This window comes from Tetrao urogallus (genome assembly GCF_951394365.1).
Source record: "Tetrao urogallus genome assembly, chromosome: 1".
NCBI classification, from domain to species: domain Eukaryota; kingdom Metazoa; phylum Chordata; class Aves; order Galliformes; family Phasianidae; genus Tetrao; species Tetrao urogallus.
In genome coordinates this window covers 7,107,759-7,130,689 of record NC_136813.1, presented here as the reverse complement: position 1 = coordinate 7,130,689, position 22,931 = coordinate 7,107,759, and the positions used below count along the sequence as shown (strand labels likewise).

At 40.4% G+C, this 22,931-nt stretch overlaps 1 protein-coding gene across 7 annotated transcripts in view; it reads right to left on the bottom strand.

The window, feature by feature from the left end:
* The window catches only part of DLG2 (discs large MAGUK scaffold protein 2), a gene marked incomplete at both ends in the record, with an annotated part of 740,481 nt that overhangs the window by 19,475 nt on the left and 698,075 nt on the right, over window positions 1-22,931 (bottom strand). For 6 of the 7 annotated variants that reach the window (XM_079537733.1, XM_079537734.1, XM_079537731.1 and 3 more), the window contains 2 exons: window positions 1,025-1,070; window positions 22,383-22,458. In XM_079537733.1, the coding sequence (XP_079393859.1) occupies window positions 1,025-1,070; window positions 22,383-22,458 (122 nt within the window). Of the gene's footprint in view, window positions 1-1,024; window positions 1,071-1,996; window positions 2,097-22,382; window positions 22,459-22,931 lie in introns of all 7 variants that reach the window. The other variant, XM_079537732.1, reaches the window with a different exon arrangement.

Below are 22,931 nucleotides of genomic sequence, written 5' to 3'. Positions count from 1 at the left end.
GAACTGTTCTCCATACAAGAGATGAAGCTTTCATCTTTAAATGGCAAGATACTGTATAGATTAAAATAAAACCATTAAAATGACCCTTAAAAAAATCAGAAATCTGTGAAATTGCACATTCCTGTAATTAAAAAGCATATACAAAACAATAGGTGATGCAGTGTCAACATCCACATACATTTTACTTCAATTACTTGGCACTAAAGAAGAAGAACTGAAGGAAGAAGCAGCCAAACACATGCAAGTGCCATTTTGCTTAAATTATTTAGGTCTGGATACAGCATATAACATAGCCATTTCTATAGAGTAATTTATTCTGTACAATTTTTCTGGTCTGACTTTCAAGGAAGCAAAATTGTTCCCAAATGATTATCTGACACATGACACATTCTGCAATGCCAAGTTGTGAGACAGGATTACTGCATCAGAAAAACAAACTGATTAAGGTTTCATGACAGGGAATAGGTTGGTAATGGTGAAATGGGTCCAAATTCAGTTTGGGAGAAGGCGTGTCTTCTCTAGCCTGGAAATGGCTTCTTCCATTAATAACAAACGCTAATCCAAAATTCAGCAAAGTAACAAACACTCCCATGCAGAAAACTGAAAATGCAGAAGCAACAGCAGAAAAAAATTTCTATTTCCTCAGGATGTGATCAAGTTGAAATGTTTAAGTTTCCCTTTTGATGGAGAGGGAGGGATTGTTGCTGAGAAGTACACTCTAGCAGCAAAACAAGTTCTGGGTATGCTACTCTACGGAACTGCCATGATGAGAACAATAACATACTGTCAGAAACAAAAGGTGTTATTACAAAAGAAGTGAAAGTGTCTGCTTGATACACTGTATGTTATTTAATATTGTCATGCAGAACAAAACAATTGAAACATTTTTAATGCATTCACAGCTGGGTAACAAATAAAACTCTATCTTGTGCATGCTAGGAGTGGAGGGTCCTCAGAGAAGGAACAGAAGCCAAAACAAAACAAAACAAAAAAAGATTTACAGTGACCATTCCTGGGAACTTACTCAGAGTCTTTGTTCCATAACCGTCGTCACCTAATCCGGGGATGTCCTGCACGGAAGTCCCCAGAGAGAGCAATGAGAAAGGAAGAACAGCCGCAGAAGAGGAAGGAAGAAGTCAGTGGAGTTGAAATGGATACTACCATGACTGACCATGTTGATTGAGCAATCTGGATCCCTGCTTTTTTTCTCTTTAAACCCATATTCTATGGGAATGCAGCCAATGAAGGAGGCAGTGACCATTCTACATGGCTTTGTAGTTGTGACAAAGAAGGAACAATACAATAAATAAAGTCCCAGAAACGGTCCTCACCACATAAATTCGGAAGGAGAGAATTACTAAGGAAAAATGTGAATTCTTTGGGCTCAGAGCCAGCATTTTGTTTGTAATTACGCTGGTTGTTCACACATACAGTTTTAGCAAGCAGTAGGTGCCTGGAGAGGTACACATCCCAAGGTCTGATTTGCTTATTTAATTTCTTTGTGTGGATGCTTCATTAAACTGTCGAACTTTCAGTGAAGTCATCCATGACAATCAACTTGGAAAACGTCAGAGGCAAAAATGAAAAAGGAGACCAGAGCAGAGCTTTAAAAAAAATCAGTCTGGTATTCTAAAAGAAATCATGTTTGCATAATTTTGAGCCAGTTTTGATTTGGGAATATTTAATCAGAGCCAAATTTGGGTTTAGGCCAGGTGCCACAATGATACTGAGGAGCCACACGTTTTGTTTTTTTTTTCAAGAAAGTGAAGAAATGCTCTTCCAAAAGTTAAGGTCACTGTTTCATTCTTCAGAAAATGATGTTTCCAAGGAAGGAAGGACCAGCTGGATCCAAATTGCAGTCACACATTGGTCACAGTAGTAATACCTCACCTGCCTGCCTACAACATGTATTTGCCTGGATGTGTGGGATACTGATATCATGCGTGTCACCCATTTTTTGTGCTGCATGTGGCATCGTCTCCGAGAGGTTACTTACGTTCTGGATCACTTGTTTCCTGCTCACTCTGCTCCTTGCTCTTGTAGAATGGGAATTTTCGTGAAAAGATGAAGTTCTTTTTACGCTTGTCATTGAATGACTGTGAAGGAGAAAAGGCATGGGGCAAAAACAGGGACGTCTAATTGTTGTCACACTCATGCTGACAAAACAACTAGTTTGTAAAAGTGGAGAGAACTGCAGTGACTCAAATCAGTCCAAAACAAGTGGCTGGGAAGACTCACAGGTGGTTGTGGTGATGTGTACATGCTGAAGGCAGAACCCCTGGAGACTGGATCGATTTAATGACAGAAGTCTCAAACTACAAACTTCAGCTCCTTCTTTGGGAATTATCATGTTTGGCTTGCTCAGATAAAGGGCCACAGATGGCTCAGCATGCTTTGAGATCAAGCCACTCATCTTTAATGATAGCAGACTGTGCACGAAAATAATTAACTGTCTGAAAAAGAAAAGGCTGCAAAGAGGAAAGAGGAAGCCTTTGATTTTCTTCTGGTAGGTGTGTGGATTCAGCTCTGTGCCAATTAAAATTATATCTGTTTTTTTCTGGTAACTGTTGCTGACTTCAGAGTGCTTTACTTGTCCAGTTAACTGGCAATTTCTTACATATGTTTTAATGTCTTTTCTTGCGTCACGTAAGAAAATTCACTTCACTTTGTGTTATATGTCTATATTAATTTAATGGGTTCCTCTGGATATGCTTTTACAGATGAAATTTTGCTGGTAAGCAGGATTTCGTTGCATATTGAGTAATACGCACCTTCAAATGGGGAATAAATATGGAATTTTATTTATTTATTTATTTATGCGACAAAAACTTTGGCTTTAAAGACAGCTGCAAAGGTTTTATGGCAGGGTACTGTGTAAAAGTAGGATACACCTACTTGGGACACGTATTTCAGGTGCTAAATGAAGAATCAAGGTCCCTGAGCAGTTAACTGAGTAAAGCTGGTGCTTCCAGAGGGCACCTATGCTGAATTGCAGACAGTGCTTAACTGATCTGTATTGTCCATCAGACAATGTCCTGTGCTGCTTCCTGGACAGAATGTGGGCAAAGTCCACGATCTTGCATGTGCTCACCTCCAAGAGAGCAGAGAAATTCTCAGCTCACCGAAGGAGACAATCTCATGTGCTTGTGGTTGCTTGTATGAAAATGCAACTAGGATTTGCCTCCAGATTTGAAATAGAACAGATTGAGGGTTCCAGAATATTATCTTGTTTGTTTACATTTTGGAAGAACACCATAAAATGTTGTTTAGAATGTGTATTTCTGAGGGATGTCAAGTTAGGTACGGCAAAGCTCAATTAAACCAGTTGTCTACTTGTGTCACAAAAGTTTCATGCCACTTTTACATTTCAAGCATATTTAAAGTTCAGTAACCAAAAACAAAGGAAAAAATGCACATGTAGAGTAAATGATCCATGAGAATCTCTGAGTATGTAAACATTAAATGTGAAATTAACGTGGAGGTCATGCACAAATAATCCAGACTGCATGCAATTTCAAATAAAGCAAATATGAAAGAAAGCCAGCATTAAAAGTAATGGGTATGAAGGATCAAAGTAATCTGCGGGTGAAAAGAGGACTGACATGCACATTATATCACACTAATGACCTAAAGGATGTAATTAAATTAAAATGTGTTTTCCGTGACCATTTCTTTTATTTTTCCAAAGAAAAGAATGCAGCATGTTAACATTTCCGAAGTTGTGAAAATGTTGTTTGACACGCTTCATCTGAGCTTTATATACTAATACTACAGGCTTTGCACTTAAAAAGGAAAAAAAAAATATAAACACAGTAGCACCTCAGAAAACAAAGCGGTTTTAAAGTGAAAATCACTTCATTACCAAATGACATTTCAGTTTGGAATTAAAGAGAATGTTATCAAAGGGACATATAAATATGCTGTTTTACAGAGGTTTTATGAAAAATAACCACTTTTAAGTATTCTCACTCAATTTTTTCCCCAACAGTAGCAAAAGCTTCAGAAAGTACATTTGCATCAGAAGAACATATATTGTTGTTTGAGCTTATGCAAGATCTAGCAGAATATTCCAAATTAAACAGACATCCCATAGAATTCTATAAACATTTTTTCCTTGTGCAGTTGGGTTGTGTTTCAAATAAGATATTGTTCCACTTCTATTTGGCAATCAAAACCTGGCAACTCATAGCAGGTGACTGTTACATCCAAAATTGCTGATAGCTCACACTGGTAAAATCTCTTATTTCTAAAATAATACTGATTCTTTGTTTATTAATATCCATAAGCAAACAAGCTTATGCACATGTTAATATTTGTATAGATTAATCAGTGTGCATATGCATGTTAATTGCCACATATACTACCACAGAATAGCCAGATTAAAATATGATAATAGACTACACTGAGTCTGGTACAGCAAACTTATTGAAATAATTAATCTTTAGTTTTAGCTGAATGGGCTTACTGAACACTTATTTTACTGCACATTAAGTGCCTGCTTTTCACAAGAAAGCAAAACAAGGAGTCTTAGTTTTGTTTTTGCATACAATATAAATGTGATTGAAATCAGGCTGATTGCCTTCACCTCAAGGATATGAAATTCTACAGACATCCATCAGAATGTCCTTGCAGAGCCCATGTAAAGTACAAACATAGGGGGGTTGGTGGAGAAGTGGGAGACATATGGAATAAAACTGTATTTTTTCTCAGACACGCTCTTTTAGATGTAGATTTGGGTTTGTTGTTGGAGGAATAGAGATCAGCACTGTCATCCAGCACTTGCATCATACGGATGCTTTTTTTCTTTTTAAGACACGTGAAGAATGGCGCTAGGGTTAAACAACAATAATCAAATGTGTGCTTTTCAGAGGTCTTATTTCTATGCAATGGAAATGGAATCTTTGAGTTAAATGTTCTGAAGCGGTTTTCGTTAGGGTCCCCTTACACTGCTGATAAATGAGAGAGGTATTTGTCTACATCTCTCAGCCTGATATAGAAGTTGAGGACAACTGGATTTGAAATTGCGATACGAAGCTCAGACTTGCTCCAACAACATTTATGCAGGCAGAGTTTCTGAATGTCACTGAAAGTGCCTGAAAATGAATGCCTGTGCAAACTGCAATTTCTTTGCATGAATATTGTAACATTCTGTAACATTCTGTAACATAACTGGGGTATCTCAGCTGCAGTGAAATCCTGTACAATAGACAGCTCTTATACCTCACTGCCATCAGTTCTCACAGCCCACCCATAACCCAGGAACTGGCATTAGTACGTACTCTATATAGGCAAAAAAAAAAAAAGATGACATTTTCAAATGCTGTTTGACAACTGAACAGGGAGGTCATTGCTCACAGCACTTGAACTGTGATGAAAAAAGTCTTTTTACAGAAAAAAAAGAAGGGGAGAGAAGCTTTCACCAACATTGTAGCTTACATTCTTATTTTGACACTACTTAGGGCACAAGGCTATACACTGAAAAATACGCAATCTGCACTCTTCCTTGGCCAAATATCCTACAATGCCATTTACATATGTCTGATTTACATTCACAACAATCTCTGGTTATGACAGACATCAAGACACCGGGTGTTTCTTGTTCTTAAGAACTCCATTTGATACTTTTTTTTCCTTTTGTCAAAGTACATTTTTTTATTCTAAATGCTTTTCTCTAAGGGCAGCAGCCATACAAATATTACTCATCAGATAATGTGTTTAAAAAGGAAAATTTAATGTAAAATGGAACAATCCAATTTCAGAATTTGCTTTATAGTGGTAAACATCACAAAGAATAGTGTATCCGTAACACGATGGGTGTAGCACCCTGCAATAGTCAACTATTCTGTTGTTTATTTGAGCTCTTTCTAGATATTTTTCCCAGTGCAGCTGATCCAGCCCATACTGTGTTCATGAAGATAAAGATTGTCCTCTTTGTGCTTTGTAGAACAGTGCAATATGTTGGAAAAAGATTGCTTTTGATGCTCTAAAACGCAGTTCTGTAATCTAAAAGCCATTGGAATATATTGGGAATCCTTTATTTTGCTATTTCATTCAACCAGTGCTAATCCCCACTCATGAGCTGCAAACCAGTTTCAGGAGATCACCTGAAGAATCATAGAATCATAGAATCATAGAATCACTAAGGTTGGAAAAGACCTAGAAGATCACCCAGTCCAACCGTTCACCTATTCCCAATAGCTCCTACTAAACCATGTCCCTCAACGCAACATCCAGTCTTTCCTTGAACACCCCCAGGGTCGGTGATTCCACCACCTCCCTGGGCAGTCCATTCCAGTGCCTGACCACCCTTTCTGAAAAGTAATACTTCCTCATGTCCAGCCTGAATTTCCCCTGGCGTAGCTTGAAACCATTCCCCCTGGTCCTATCACTAATGACACGAGAGAAGAGGCCGACCCCCAGCTCACTACAACCTCCCTTCAGGAAGTTATAGAGAGCAATAAGGTCTCCCCTGAGCCTCCTCTTCTCCAGGCTGAACATTCCCAGCTCCTTCAGCCTCTCCTCATATGGCCTGTGCTCCAGACCCCTCACCAGCTTCGTTGCCCTTCTTTGAACATGCTCCAGGGCCTCAATATCTTTCTTGCAGTGAGGGGCCCAAAACTGGACACAGTACTCGAGGTGCGGCCTGACGAGTGCTGAATATAGGGGAACAATCACCTCTCTGCTCCTGCTTGCAACACTGTTTCTGATGCAAGCCAGGATGCCATTGGCCTTCTTGGCCACCTGGGCACACTGTCGGCTCATGTTCAGCCGAGCATCAATCAATACCCCCAGGTCCATTTCCTCTACGCAGTCCTCCAGCCACACCGCCCCAAGCCTGTAGCGTCGCCTGGGGTTGTTGTGGCCGAAGTGCAGGACCCGGCATTTGGCCTTGTTGAAACTCATCCCATTGGCTCCAGCCCAGCTCTCCAGCCTGTCCAGATCCCTCTGTAGGGCGTCGCTACCCCCAGGCAGATCCACGCTTCCAGCCAATTTGGTGTCATCTGCGAATTTACTGAGGGTGCACTCGATGCCCTCATCGAGGTCATCTATAAAGATATTGAAGAGGACAGGCCCCAGCACCGACCCCTGCGGAACACCACTCACGACCGGTCGCCAGCTGGATTTGACTCCATTCACCACCACTCTCTGCGCCCGGCCCTCCAGCCAGCTCCTTACCCAGCCAAGAGTGTACCCATCCAAGCCTCTGACTGCCAGCTTCTGCAGGAGAATGCTGTGGGAGACAGTGTCAAAGGCTTTGCTGAAGTCTAGGTAGACCACATCAACAGCCTTTCCTTCATCCACCAGATGGGTCACTAGATCATAGAAGGAGATCAGGTTGGTCAAACAGGACCTGCCCTTCATGAACCCATGCTGGCTAGGCCTGATCCCCCGGTCACCCTGCACATGCCGCATGATCTCCCTCAAGACGATCTGCTCCATAACCTTCCCTGGCACCGAGGTCAGGCTGACAGGCCTGTAGTTCCCCGGATCCTCCTTACGACCTTTCTTATAAATGGGAGTCACATTGGCAAGCCTCCAGTCATCTGGGACCTCACCAGTCAACAAGGAGCGCTGACAGATGATGGAAAGCGGCTCGGCTATCACCTCCGCCAGTTCCCTCAGCACTCTTGGGTGGATCTCATCTGGCCCCATCGACTTGTGACAGTCCAGCTGGAGCAGTAGGTCTCTGACTGTTTCTTTCAGAATCGCAGGGGGGTTAGTGTGCTCCCCGGCCGAGATTACCAGGTCAGAGAGAGGGGTATCCTGAGGATAACTGGTCTGACTTTTAAAGACAGACGTAAAGAAGGCATTCAGAACCTCCGCCTTTTCCTTATCCTCAGTGGTCACATTCCCAGCCTCATCCAGCAAAGAGTGGATATTCTCCTTTGTCCTCCTCTTACTGTTAATGTATTTATAAAAGAGTTTCTTATTCCTTTTCACACCAGCAGCTAGGTTAAATTCAAGCTGGGCTTTTGCCTTTCTGATTTCACCTCTACACATCCTAACAACTTCCCTGTATTCATTTTGAGTGGCCTGTCCCTCTTTCCACAGGCGGTAGATTCTCTTTTTCTCCCGGAGCCTCAGGAATAGCTCCCTATTCATCCACGCCGGTCTTCTTCCCCGCCGGCTCATTTTGCAGCTCAGGGGGACTGCCTGCTCCTGCGCCCTTAAGACTTCCTTTTTGAAGAGCAACCAGCTCTCTTGGACCCCTTTGCTTGCTAGGACTGAATGCCAGGGGACTCCCCCTATTAGTCCCCTGAACAATTCAAAGTCCGCCCTCCTGAAGTCCAAGGTAGCAGTATTACTATTCCCCCTCCAGGCTCCACCGTGAATCACGAAGTCTATCATTTCATGATCACTCTGTCCAAGACAGCCTCCAACCTCCACATCTCCCACCAAACCTTCCCTGTTTGTGAACAGCAGGTCTAGTGGGGCAGTTCCTCTCGTGGGCTCTCTGACCAGCTGTATCAGGAAGTTGTCCTCTACGCATTCCAGAAACCTCCTAGACTGCTTCCTCTGTGCTGTGCTGTACTCCCAGCATACGTCAGGGAAGTTAAAGTCCCCCATGAGGACAAGGGCAGGCGACTGTGCAGCTTGTGCCAGCTGCTTATAGAATACCTCGTCTGTTTCTTCATCTTGATTTGGGGGTCTATAACAGACGCCCACCAGGGTGCCTGTCTTGTCAGCCCTTCCTCTGATCTTTACCCATAGGGATTCAACATTATCGTCCCCAGTCATAATCTCAGTAGCGTAAAAGCATTCCCTAACATAGAGAGCTACACCTCCACCCCGCCTTCCTTGCCTATCTTTCCTGAAGAGTTTATAGCCATCCATTGCAGCACTCCAATCGTGGGAGCAATCCCACCACGTTTCCGTTATGGCTACTAGGTCATAGTTTGCCTGCTGCACAATGGCTTCCAACTCTTCTTGTTTGTTGCCCATGCTGCGTGCATTAGTGTAGACGCACCTCAGCTGAGCCCCTCGCCTCTCACCTAATCCCACTACCACTTCCCCAGGCTGCTCTCTAGCAGGCCTGGCTTTATCCCCCTCCCCCTTCCTATCTAGTTTAAAGCCCTCTCTACAAGTCCCGCCAGCTCCTGGGCAAGTATCCGTCTCCCTTTTGGAGACAAGCAATTCCCATCAGTAGACCTCAGGCCAGATGCCGAGTAGACCACCCCATGATCAAAGAATCCAAAATTTTTACGCTTGCACCAGCCTCTCAGCCATGCATTTATAAGATGGCTTTTCCTGGCCATCTCAGCGTTCATCCCTGTCACCAAGGGAATGCTGGCAAACACTGCTTGTATGCCCGCGAATGACTGTTCTGAGCACTGGCTGTAAAATTCTTGTATACAGAGTGCAGACAAGAATGTTCATTCATTTTACTGCCTCTCATCTGTTTTTTTTTTCTTTTTTTTTTTTTTTAAATTATTATTTTATAACTTTTATTTCCTCAATATCAGTTTCTGGTCTAACTGAAATGAAAAGCCCTCATTTATACAGCATTCTACAAAACTCTTCATGATCAATCACTGACTACAGTCTTTTTCTCTATGTGCCTGAAGCACACTTTTCATGTTAGGGACACTCATTTTGTTTGAACAGCACTGGCTTTAATGAAGTTTTGGGCACTGAACATGAGCTGATATCTCTCACAGTACCACTGAATACACTGATACCAGAAGGAAAAGTGTGTGACTGAAGCAGATACTCAGTGTCATTTCTCATTTAAAATACACAACATTACCTCCCTATTTTTACAGTTTTTTTTTCATAGCAAACCAAAGTGCATGATGAGTATGAGGTCTCCAGAATAAATTTCTGAAGCGTATTTGCTTTCTGTGGAAAGTGAGACATTTCTGAATATAGAAAACTATTAATGGCATCTGTACAGACAAGCAGAAAGATAAGCTAAGAAGGTATTAGTGGCAACCATAAGCTTGGATGTATGGTTTTCACACGGGATATTCCTTAAGACATCTATCAGTCTGACCATGCAGTGATACGTTGGCAAGAACCCAATGTCAACTTCTCCGTGTCCATCACTTGTAGGGAGAAGGATGTCCCTATTCTGTTAACTATAAATTTTCATAGAGTGTGCAAGTGATTGCAAATAAAAATGCATGACATAAAGTCATGTTTTCACCATGATCTGTTTTGATAATCAAAGCAAAGAAGCTCTGGATGCCCTTTTCTTAGAGGTGTTCAAGACCAGGTTGAATGGGAACCTGGCAGCCTGACCCGATGCCTAATTTAGTGTTTGGCAACTCTGCCTGTGTCAGAAGGTTGGGCTTAGATGATCTTTGAGGTCTCATCCAACTCAGCCATTCTATGATTCTACAATTCTATGATTCTACGATTCTAAGTGAGAACAAACTTTGTATCAGAAGATGAAGATACTTCTGCTTGCTTAGCTTCCCTGCGTAGCTGCAGGGAGATATGTATCTTGGGATTTCGAAATGGAAAAGTACAAGCCTGATTAATTACTCCATGCTGCCTATCTTCAAAAGGCAAGGGTAGCACTGTTGAATATTCATAAATACAAAATTTTACTAATCTTTTTTAACACTGACTTAATGTCTCTTGTTAGCCAGCAAATGAATTTTAATTGCTACCAAAACAAAGGTTAAAAACAACACTGACTACCAGGGGAACAGAAACACTAATACACTATCAAGAAAGCATGTGAAAACAGTATTTCCATTTCTGCAAACATGTTTTTAACTTTGTGCAAGGTTGAAATTGCATTCAAAATGGAGCGCTCATCTGTGCTAATTTATATTGCTTGGTTGTTGGCAGGAACAAAACACCAACATAGAAAGCCTGCATACACGACAAGCAAGGTCATGTACGAGTGCCTGAAGGTTGTACACAGAGAGTGTGCAAAGAATACGTTCAAGCAACAACACTGAAATTAATAATGTGAAAAAAAGAAAGGGCAAAGTTCTTTGACGATAAAATCAATTTGAGTGTAGAATAATCTGCCCCAAGAGAAGTGGAAAAGTTGAGATCATTTTTCACATTTAAACAAATCTACCAACCTTAAGTACTATAGGGAATAACTACAGTGCTGGGGAGAAAGGAGACTCGAGGAAGAAGATCCAGACACTAAGTGTCTGCCGGCTCCAGCACGGTGTGATGGAGTGTGGGCTTTCACCCAGCCTGGCTCACTGTGGTCATATGGGCAGTATGGAGTCTCTGGGGTCAGTGCATTTGATGTTTGGCAATGTCCTAACTCTTCCTCTACTCTTCTTTATTTTCTTAGCCAAAGTAACTTTCCTGTTAGCTGCACTCCCTCAGCTATAAATCTCCATGCATGCCAATTTTCCCAGCACCCTTCATGCAAAAGTGATGTAGATGAAAGATCCTCAGAGATCAACTGAGTGTTGGTTTGGACTTAGCAAGTTTCTGGGACCATCTGATCTCCTGCTGAGGCCCAGAGATTCCTACAGTGCACACTGCAGGACCTCTACCAATACATGGCAGGGGGTAGGAACAGGGTAGTCTTTAAGGACCCATCCAACATAAGGAATTCTATGATTCTATGATTCAGTGATCGTGTGCTATGCATTTGTGCAAGTATAAACTACTACATTAAAAACTCCTCTACATTAAAAAAATATATACTTTATAAAGACCTTTATAACATTTATTTTGTAAAATATTAATGGAGAAAGATTTGCAATTCCTACATGCCTTCAAACTGTTCACTCAAAGACAATTAGGGCAGACTTATCTTTGGAACTGCTCTTTTGAGTTAAAAGGAAGACAGATCACTGGGACAGCAGATTGAACGATGGCAAAGATCTGGCTGAGGAGACTGTGAATCATATCAGGCTCATGGCTCTCATTTAAAACATTTAGGTACTTAGGCCTTACAGCTAAAGCAAACAGCAACAAAAAAAAGGTATGGAGGAGCATGAAGTCACTCTGAGGGACTGGTGCAAGATTTGTGTAAGAGGTGCTGTTCCTGTGTCTTCCAACCACGCACCTCATACTGCCAGTCTTCACAGACAGGATATCAGATCAGATGGACTGTGGATTTGACCCAGTTTGGCAGTTCCAGTGTTCCTGTAACCTTCCAAACATGGCCTGTGAGTCACAAAGTCAATCATCACTGAACGGCTTGAATTGAGTGAGCCAGAAATAAAGATGTGAAATACAGAGACTGTCATCTTAATGAGCGCTAACGCTTGACTCCACTCATCTAGAGCTCTGTGCCTAATTTTGCTAGAAGAAAACTTTGTTCTTTTTCTAACTATTTAACCGTAGCTATTGCCAATGCTATACATCTTTTTTTTTCCCTAATCATTAAAGCTGCTTTTCTGAACAGTCAAATAACCATGGAATTAACTTTACACAGATGCAGATCTTCTACCACTTAATTCAGGGCATTAGACAACAAGTTATAAAATAACACAACCCATGAATTTAAACTCAGCATAAATTTCTGCTGGAAAAACTTTGAAGAAAAGCAATTAACTCTCAGCTGTAAACTCAGGCATTTTACCTGTGCTAGCAACTCTTTACCCTCTTATATTTAATCTGTGTCCAATTTAAATATTACAGTATGTATCTTTACCTCAGCAATTTTTTTTTACTTTCCTCTTACCTCAGCAGGGATGGCACAGACTTGTAATGGCAAAGAAAATTCTGTCTGATAGTCTTGTTCCTAACATTATGACTGCCTAAGAAGCAGTATTATCCCACATATAAACTCAACACGATTATCAGGCTGAAAATCTATGAGATTCGTGTATTTAAACTGCTCATTAAGAACAGAAATGACTACCAGTATTTTCTTCGACTCAAGAAATCAATGCCAATATTCTTGAATGTTCATTTGGATCAAATTCAACCCCCAAAACCATTATTTCTCACATTTGATTATCATAGAATCATAGAATGATTTGGGTTGGAAGGGACACTTAAGATCTATTTGAGATCTATTCTGTTATGCTTACATATTTCATATATTTAGGTTTTGTTTTTCTCAATAAAATGCACAATAAAAACAAACAAACAAACAAACAACTGGAAAACATATCCAATGATTTGGCCCAACAGTACTTTCTAATTTTCTAGTCTTTTTCCATCACTTAAAAAAAACCCATAGTACTTTAAGTCATTCCAGTTGTCTGCTGCAGACAACAGTGCTAAAGTAGCATAAAAAAAACCTGAAGACTTGAATGTTTTGCCTTAGTTTTGTCAATAGACCCAACAGGCATTATTATTTGACCAAGTCCCAACAGGCACTATTATTAAATTGTTACATGTCTTTGCTGAGTGACTCAAGATACCCTGGAGCAACAAGACACTGTACAGCTAAATTCTCCTGGCTATGCACTGTATCAACTAAATTTCATTTGGTGACTTCAGCACGACTGAACTAGGTGCTGAAGACAGCAGTATTTCTAATGTCCCTTGCAGCAGTGCTGAGCAAGATGTGTTTGGCTCAAGGGGAAAAATCAGAGCAGCCCAATAATATGGGCTCAGGTCAAAATAGATGTGCAGAGTTCACTGCCTGGAACCAGCTGTCATGAAATGTGAAGACAGGGCTGTGGAGAGGGGCAAAAATGTGTGAAACATGCAGAGAGACCAACGAGCCCCATTTCCCTCTGCCATGGAGAAAGAAGCCTTCTCAAGACGGGCTGCAGTGGTAGGAATGGTGCTGAGATCTTATTATCCCATGTCCCTCACTGCTACCCACATTTTTGAGGTTGTGCAGTGAAATACAATGAAGAGAAGGTTGGAAGAAAGAGAGCATCAGAGAAACAGAGAAATGAGTAATTTAGTCCTCCTTGCATTGGGCAGTTTCACACCACATTTTGGAGAGCGGCTACTGATGGCCCTATGCCAACAAAAAGAATTTGTGTAAGAAGTATCTCTGCCCAGGAATTTCCTTCTAATAATGTCTGTCAGCTTTTTTTGACTTCACATAAAGACCTACCTATAGCTCTTATGTGTTGCATGAGGAATTTTTGCAGCATGGCTTCACATGACTTTTTAATTCTTGTCATTAATTTCCATTTTATCACAGAGGAGACATTCCTGAATGTTTGCTGAAGAGTAACAGCTAAAATCCAAAACTGCAGAAACAAGGGTTTGGAAAAGATTTTATGTCAATTTGTAATGGAGATATAAAACTAGGAAATTTATGACATGACTGATTTTCAACGCTTATTTTAAGATACAAACATGAAAATTTGTTCTTATTCTGTTATTACAGCAAAGCAAATTTAAATCTTTCTTAGATGGGAGTGTGTACGGTAAGATATTGATTCACAATTCTTGCAAAGAAATTACATGCTGAAGGATTTTCTATAGAAAAACTCAGCTCTGAATAGAAGGGGGTTTCTTGTCTGCACATGTTCCACCTGTAGTTGTACAATCAAAGAACTTCAGAAGATTGCACTGCCTTTGCTGCAATAGCATAATTTTTATTGGCACTTTATTGCAGGAGCTCCATGAGGAGCTGAGCAGAGGGCCTACACCTCTGTACACTGTAGGTGCCTATGGCAAAGGCATTGAGCTGAGGTTCACTGCGGGCAGTGCACGATTCGCATCACTGCAGTTGCAGTGGGCTGGGGCTCTGGACAACAAAGAAAGAGTGAGTTCTTCATTTTGGGATTTCTGAGGTGGAGAAATAGCAACTTAGGAGACAAAAAAAATTGTTTTATAAAAACTACTATTTTACAATGTTTACATAATTATCCCAACATCATCTGTAAGTAGTATTGCTGCAGAGAGCTGTATTTCAGGCTTTGTAGCCAAACAGGTAAAATTGTTTAATGGGTAAAAGCCATGCTAGAATATTATGACCCATCTATGCATGTGCTCCTTCATGCAATTTCCAGAAGCTTATAAACAAATGCCTAATGGAAGCATATTTTTGCTAGAAATTATTACTCTAAGCCAATTATTTTTAATGCCAGTAGGTGTCTAATAATTGTTTGGCACTGAGACAATAAAACATTTTGGTTTCGGAAAATTGCAATGTGTTTGATAGACTATTATTGAAGACTCATTTTGTTTATGCAGCCAGAGCCACACTGTGTACCATTATGTATGCTAGATGTTATTAGGAATGCTAAAAAGTTGTTAGGAGTCAGACCAGTTCATAGTTGAATTACTCTTTTTTTAAGGGACTAAACCACAGTTTCACTTTGTCTTCAAGACGGGGACTAAATTCGTATTTTTTATCATAGTTTATATCAGCTATTTTTAATACAACTGAAGCAATATAGCAGTCCGTAGTAAAAACAGCATACCAGGGCTCAGGTCAGATTTTCTCCTGCATTTAATGGGAAAGCTCTTTGTCCTCAGCAGTTTAGAAACATGATGCAAAAGAAGCAAAAGAGAAAACTAAATCAGTTGATGCTGCCAGTGGAAGCAGCACCACGGAATGGAAAAAGAATCTTAAACTAAAATTTAATTACACGGCAAAGTTGGACATCTCAGTTCAAACAATCAAAGTTAGCCAGATTTGACAGAATAAGCCTTTCAAGAATGATGTAATGCAAAGCCTTCTGCTAGCAAATGCTCTTCTAAATGATAACAGAGGCTAGTTAAAAAATTTGGACCAAACTAAGGTGCAAACTAAAGCCACAAGGCATAGCAAAGTGCAGAATCCTGGATTTCTGTGATCTCACCTGTGATCACATCAGCAGGATGTGTATCTGCAGGACAACAATGTCCAGTAAATACCCACAGTCCCTTGCTTATGCTGTAGATTTGTCTGTGTTCATTCCACCTTGCCTTGCTGGCTTGGGGCTTGGGTTTGATTTTGGAAGTAACTTGTCCCTATAGACTTTCTGGGAACCACGGGACTGGGGATCAGTGTGGGTTGTTGTGCCAACAGATTTGGTGTTCATGTCCTGGGACTGTGCTGGGTGCAGACTTTTATTGCATTCAGGATTGTGTTCTCTGTTTGCTATCCTGGGTGCCTGAGACCTGACTGCAGCTCACTCTGCCCTCTTTAGTGCAACACCTTTAAAAATAGCAGTAAGTATAGAAATAGAACAGCAGTGTTGAAGATGCATTATTCACTGACTGCTCCTCAAAAGCTACAGTAGTGGCAAACTAGAAAAGATACAAAAGTGTTGCTAGAACACTATACAAAAGTGTTGGATTGTGCAGGCACACATAGATGGATTGCTGCTAGGCACGTTGCTCTCAGGCATACATACATCCAGTTGAAGAAGATTACAGCTATACACGTCATCATTTTCCTAAGAAATGGTTGGAATGCCAGCTGGAGACCAACTTTTATCTGAACTGAGTATCTATTCCTGTGAAAGTGCCTAAGTGTCTTTGAAGAGCACCCCACAGGCACCCATTCCCAATGAAAATAAACAAAAGGATTCAGGCTGGAGGGATAAATTGGAGTGAGACTGGGAATAAAGATTATTTAATTGTGCATCAGTGCCCACGCCACCTTCAGTAACCCTCCTTCAAATCATCCTTGTGAGTAGGTGTATATTTCATTTATGTTCAACTTCTTCTTAGTAAATCTCTTAACCTGTGATCCCACACCTTTTGGTGTTTGTCATGTCCATTATCTCTTACTCAATATCTGCTGCTATTTTCTGACTATGAAATTTAAAGGAGGGGAAAAAAAAAAGCAGAGACTCCCTCCTCTTCTCTTTTCATGCACATTCAGATGTACAAATGAACACCAATGTGCACAGAAATGCTTTTGTCAGTTCAGCACCTCTCCTTTCACGACCTCAGCTGCTGACTGGGAAGTATTCAGAAACTCAAGTAAGTAGTGACTGGGCAGATATTTATAAGGAAAATATACATATGGGTGAGTGCATAAATCTTTTGGACTTATTGGAGGAACTTAGTGGGCAGTATCTAAAAGGGGATATAAGAAAGAAAGGGACAGACTCTTCAGCAGAGTCTGTTGTGATAGGACAAGGGAAAGTGGTTTCCAACTAAAAGAGAGGAGATTTAGACTAGATATAAGGAAGAAGTTTTTTATGATAAGGGTTGCCAGGCAACTGGAACAGGTTGTCCAGAGAGGTGATGGATGCCCCATCTCCAGAAACACTCAAGGTCAGGCTGGATGGGGTCTGAGCAATTTGATCAAACTGTAGGTGTCCCTGTTCATTGCAGGGGAGTTTGACCAGCTGAACTTTAGAAGTCCCCTCCAACTCAAGAGATTCTATGATTCTAACTACTCTTTCTCAATCAGATACAGAGCTGTTGGAGGGGGCCCAAAGGATGGCCATGAAGATGATCAGAGCACAGGTGCACCTTTCCTATGAAGTCAAGCTGGGGAAGTTTGGCATGCTTAGCTTGGAAAAGAGAAGGCTCTGGAGAGATATAACTGCAGCCTTCCAGTACTTGAAGTAGCTTCTGACGTTTGGAAGAAAGGTGCACTGAGTGTGCAGAGGGTTTTATTATACCACAGTACTGAATTTGCTATCTCATCTGAGCTTAGATTCTCTCTTTCAGGCCTTAATGCAGTGTTACTAAAATGACAATAAAGCCAGAGGATGGCCTTACATTACAGGCAGGGCTGTGGGATCTGTAAACAGAATCTTCTCATAAGAAAAGTTATTAAATGTGATCAAGCTTCTGTCTGTCACAATAAATATATTCAGTGGTGTCTGAAAGGGCAGGGTGAGTGTAATGTGGGTGTCTGACTGGAATATGAAAGGCTCTACGGACGACAAGCTGAATGGGAAAAACTAATGGATATGGATGGTACAATATGTTGTGGTTCAGAGTCCAGACCTACTGGGAAAATATTGGATGGATGGAGAAGGGCCCTTTCTGGGACTTCTTCCCTGCTGGAGATCCCGTTGAGCAGCTTTGCTAGGTGGGCACCTGCCTAGAAAGCCTGAATGAAATTTATTCAGTTGGGGACTGAAAATGGGTATTCATCCATAAGAAAATGTTCTGGAGTCACTGTCCACATAAGGGGTGAAATGAAATGGCATATGGTATAAGATCTCTGTGTTTTACTTAAGTTTTAATGAAAAGTTGTCCTTCAAGATAGTTCAATACTTCTCTGGATCAGGAAACTTATACGAAAAAAGGTGATATGTTGATACAGGTCTTTCCAAGAGCTACTATTTCTGCTATGTTTTCAAGAGATGATTGAGAGAGTATATAATCTGATAGTGAGAAAAGCGAGAGAGATGCTATTTCTGTTGCCTGAAAGACTGATTTTGAGAAAACAGACTACTGGCTTTAAACTTTTCCCTCTGTAATATTTCCATAATTGGTTGGCATCTGAGTCAGTAAAAATCTGAACAGCCCTCAGCTGCTGTGTGTTTTAGGATTAATATAACAAACTCTGAAGCCTGCAGTGGGCAGAATCACATGAGGTCAGTATGCTGCTTTGGTAGATATGTAATTCTGCTTACAGTTACCAACATGGGCTGATCCTGGTGAAACGTGATCATCTGAAGACTCATGTCAGAGTGACATGGGTTAGTGGACATGGTGGTGATGGGTTGACAGTTGGGCTACATGATCTTAGTAGTCATTTCTAACCTTCATGATTTTATGATCCTTTGTCTGGGAGATGACCTTGAGCTCAACATAGCATAAAGAACACTTTCTATTAAAACTTGTGCTCACATAACTCCACTAGCTATCTCCAACATAAACATTTTATGTAAGCCTCTGAGCTGCCCAATTTTCCATTCGTTCTCCAGACTGGTGGGCCCAACACTGAGAGAGCAAATGTTTAGGAAATCTAAATGTTTTAACTTTATCTGTCTTTTTGAAGTCTGAATCACTAAGGTACCAGTGTCCTGTCCTGAAAATGCTGGCCTTTGCTTCAGTAGCATGGAACAGCCTTAGGGAACCAGAGGGATGGACATGTTTCTTTGATACCCATCTTAATTAGCAATTAGAACAGCTCATGGAGAGTATTATTATGATTAAATAGATGAATTTAGAGACTGAACTTTGTAAACTCATCTGAAGCACAATCTGTGCTTGATGAAATGAAGCTGTGAAGCTGTTTACAATGATACTGTATTTTTTTCCAAAACACATAGGTGTTAGCTTCTCTGTCTGTCTGGATATCTTCAAAAGTGTTAAGAAGATCGGGGATTCTGATGATTTTTTATTTTGTCATAAGCTGTGCAAACATCTCCTTTGCAGCTTAATTTATAAATTACATATCTGAAATGGAACAAATAAGCTTTTTTTGCTCAAGGTGAAGGCACTAGAAAATAAAAATTATGAAGACTAACTGAGGGATTTTTTTCTTTGTCTGCAGGAGGCTGAGGGGAGACCCCATTGCTCTCGACAACTAACTGAAAGGAAGCTGCAGTGAAGTGTCAGACTCTTTTCTCAGGTGATAAATGATAGGATACAAGGAGATGGTTGGAAGTGGCACTTAAGGAGGTTTAGATTGCACATCTGGAAGAATTTCTTCATAGAGGGTGAGGTCAGGCATTGTGATGGGCTGCCCAGGCCAGTGATGGAGGTCCTATCCCTGGAGATATTTAAGAGATGAGTGGACATGGAACTAAGGAAGATGTTTTAGTGACTTGGTAGGTCTTAGACTTAGGGAGTTGGTAGGTCAGGTTGATGGTTGGAGTTGGTGATCCTGAAGATCTTTTCCAACCTCTATGAAAAGTAGACCTATTGGGTTAAGCCAGAGATCTAGTTAGCTCAGAAAATTTTTCTGAATTTGTCCAGTAACATATGCTTTAAACTAAAAGAAATATTGTATTTACCTTCTTACAACCTCTCTGCATCTGGAAATCAACTGTTATGCCCTTAGCTACATGACCAGAGAGTTAAAAGTTGTCACTAGATCCACTGTTTGAAAATCAAATTCCTCTTTACCTAATTTATATTTTATATAATACCCTATTATGATGAAGATCAGAATAGAATTATGCATTCTATAGAAAGATAGTATCCATTCCCTGATTTAGACTCAAGACCACAAGATTTCACTAGTGCTCCCTAGCAGTGTTTCTCATTCCCTGTCTTTGTAACCATTCTGATTTTGTATATATTTGATTCACATGCCAGGGATTGAAAGAGTAGAAGGAAATAAATGCACTCTAAATATTCTAAATAATATTTTTTAAAATGCCAGTCATTTTAGCTAAGGTAGCACATCCAGGTTTGATTTGAAGAAGAGATTTTGGGCCTTTGTAAAATTACCCTGTAACTTTCCATACTATGAGGTTTGTTAACTGTGTTGCTGAGTGTTCTTAAGCACTTTTTCAGTGAGACACAAGAACCTGGCCAACTACAAATGTCACACCGTCTGTAACACTGACTTTGCATTAAGATAGCATCAAACCTCTCTCACTCGGCCACATGGCCATGCACACATGAGCTCAAAGGTGCAACAGACAAACCCATAAGCCTATTCCTGTCTAAATTTTAGTTTGATTTCCAAACAGAAGACTTCTGCTGGGATTATTGCAACCCTGTTTACCTGGGCTGAACTTCTTCCAGATAAAAAAAAGTAAAAATGTACTGTTAGGCAGCTTTCTCCACTTCTTGAACACTAAAAGAAGGGAAGACTAAACGGAATTGCTGATCACTAAAATATACATACATGTAAATGTACTCAAATGCCACATTTTACATCATGAAGTTTAATCTAAGTGCGAACAGTTTTTCCTTTTATGCTCTTTCAAATACACCTTTACATTATCTCTTTCCAAAAAGGTCCTCAATTTTCTTCTTTTTTTTTTTTTAATTGACAAAAGCAGATTTTTAGCAAACACTAACAATAGAAAATTTGTTCCCAAATGGATACAACATCTCAGTCTGTAATTATGCTATTTCCTCCATACTGAAACAAACATTGACATGAGTAGCTGGAAGATTAATGTTACGCTGATGACAAAAATGGAAAAACAATTTGGGGAATGGGGAGGTAATTAAATTCTTGACAGACTCACTTGAATAAGGACCATTAGTTATATGAATGAATTATTCCCCTGAGGCTTTGATTATATACAGGAAATAGGCATTTAACAAGTGATTTCACTGGCGATATAAAGCATATTATCTCCCCAAATAAATGGCAAAGTTAATTTACAGGCTTGCAGAGAGTGGACATTTCAAATGTAAAAATGTAGAACTGACTCCTTAACAAACACAGGGAGATTAAGATTTCACAATGCTGTTTATTGCATATTTTATACCAAGCTGAACTCTGATTCCACATAATAAATAAATAAGGAAAACTTGTTTCAACCAGTGCAATTATTCTCCTTTTGCAGTGAACTCAAGAATTGTTTGGTATGGCAGTAAGGGAAGTATTTGCAACACTGAATTATTATTTTGCTGGAATGCAGAAGCTTTGGACCCTCTCCATTAGAAACCTTATTGCAACAAGAGGAACTTCTCACTCTGGTAATCTGCTATAGGCTGAAGTAAAAGAACGTGATTATCTAGGACAAAGGAAGTATTTCCATTCCCATTACAAAGGAAAAATAAAGTAAGAAAATGTTAAGAATGAGGATTTTAAATGGGCAGGGGACCTCAAGAACTGCAGGTCCGAAAGGGATCTGCTGAATCACTGTTTTGCCCCTTTGCTAGCCCCCACCTATGACTTTGTCATCTCATCATGCAGATTTGGTGCTTCCCTGTGTTTTCTAAACACAAATGGGATTTTCTTTGCTGGTGGCTTCAGCCAAACTCTCGTTTTGCTCTGAAACCCTCACTTGTAAATCCATGCACATCAAGTCGACTGCTTTCAAAATCAAATCCCTGCAATGCTGATGTCAAGTATTTACTACTGCTGCAAATGTAAGCTACACTTCTGCAGAGAAACGTACCTTCACAGTCAGGACTGTAGGTATTTTTCACATTCAGACTTGCCAGCCAGAACAGCAGTGTGTAAGGTGTTGGGCATCAGAGCTGTGAGCTGATTGTTGGGCACAGTAACAACAGCAGAACGGCGGCAGCAGAAATGCTGCTCTGGCTGCATAGCACTGGTGGAAGGGAACTTGCAGATTTGGTGCTGGCTGGCCCCATTGTGAAACACACCCGTGTTCAATGTCTGTCACAACTGTCAAAGCTGTGAGTCCCCAGACCTAAAATTTGCATCCAGAACTCTAATATTCAACCTTTTGTTTGAGATGTAACAGTTTTCCAAGTCAGGGAGTTTACATTTCTTTTTCTGTTCCATTAAACATATACCAATGTGCACTGTTTTTTGAAGTCTTTTCTTCTCTAACCTTCTTTAACTAAAACTGCATCTTCCAATTAGGAGGCATTGTCATTCAGTATTATTCTGAAAAGAATAACTATTTAGAAGATCACTGTATTATACCCTTGTATACTCAAGATTCCTTAAGCTGCTGAAATTTTATCTACTGGTAAACATACAAAATGATTAAAAAGTGCAACTTCAAAAGGTTTCATTATTTACATACCCCTTTTGCATCAATGACACCAGGCTTTGCGTTGAACTTCACAGTCTTCAAACGGGCACGCTCCTTCCTTTCCACTCTGTGGGAAACAAAAATAAAGAACCACATGTTGGTTGGAGCAGTGTTTTCTATGATGTGTTTGATACACAATCTGCTAAGACCACATGGTACATGAAGTGAACACCAAAAGCAAATTTTTACAGATAGTAAGAGATGTGAGGTCACTTCCTCAGCCATTCACAGAATCATAGAATCATTAAGGTTGGTAAAGACCACGAAGATCATCTAGTCCAACCATCACCTCATCACCACCATGCCTCCTAGGCAGCCCATGAGCAGCATTCTGCTGGCAAACACAGATCTGGCTCCAAAGATCCTTGGTTTTCTTACATTAACTGAACAGCGCTTCCTCCCAACAAGCATGCAAACTAAAGAGACAACGTTTCACCTGATGAGTTAAAATGTAAGACACTTCATTTGATAGAGGAATCTTAGCACTTCTCTCTCTCTCTTTACCCAATTTTCCAACTGTTTCCAGCAAAGGACCTTATT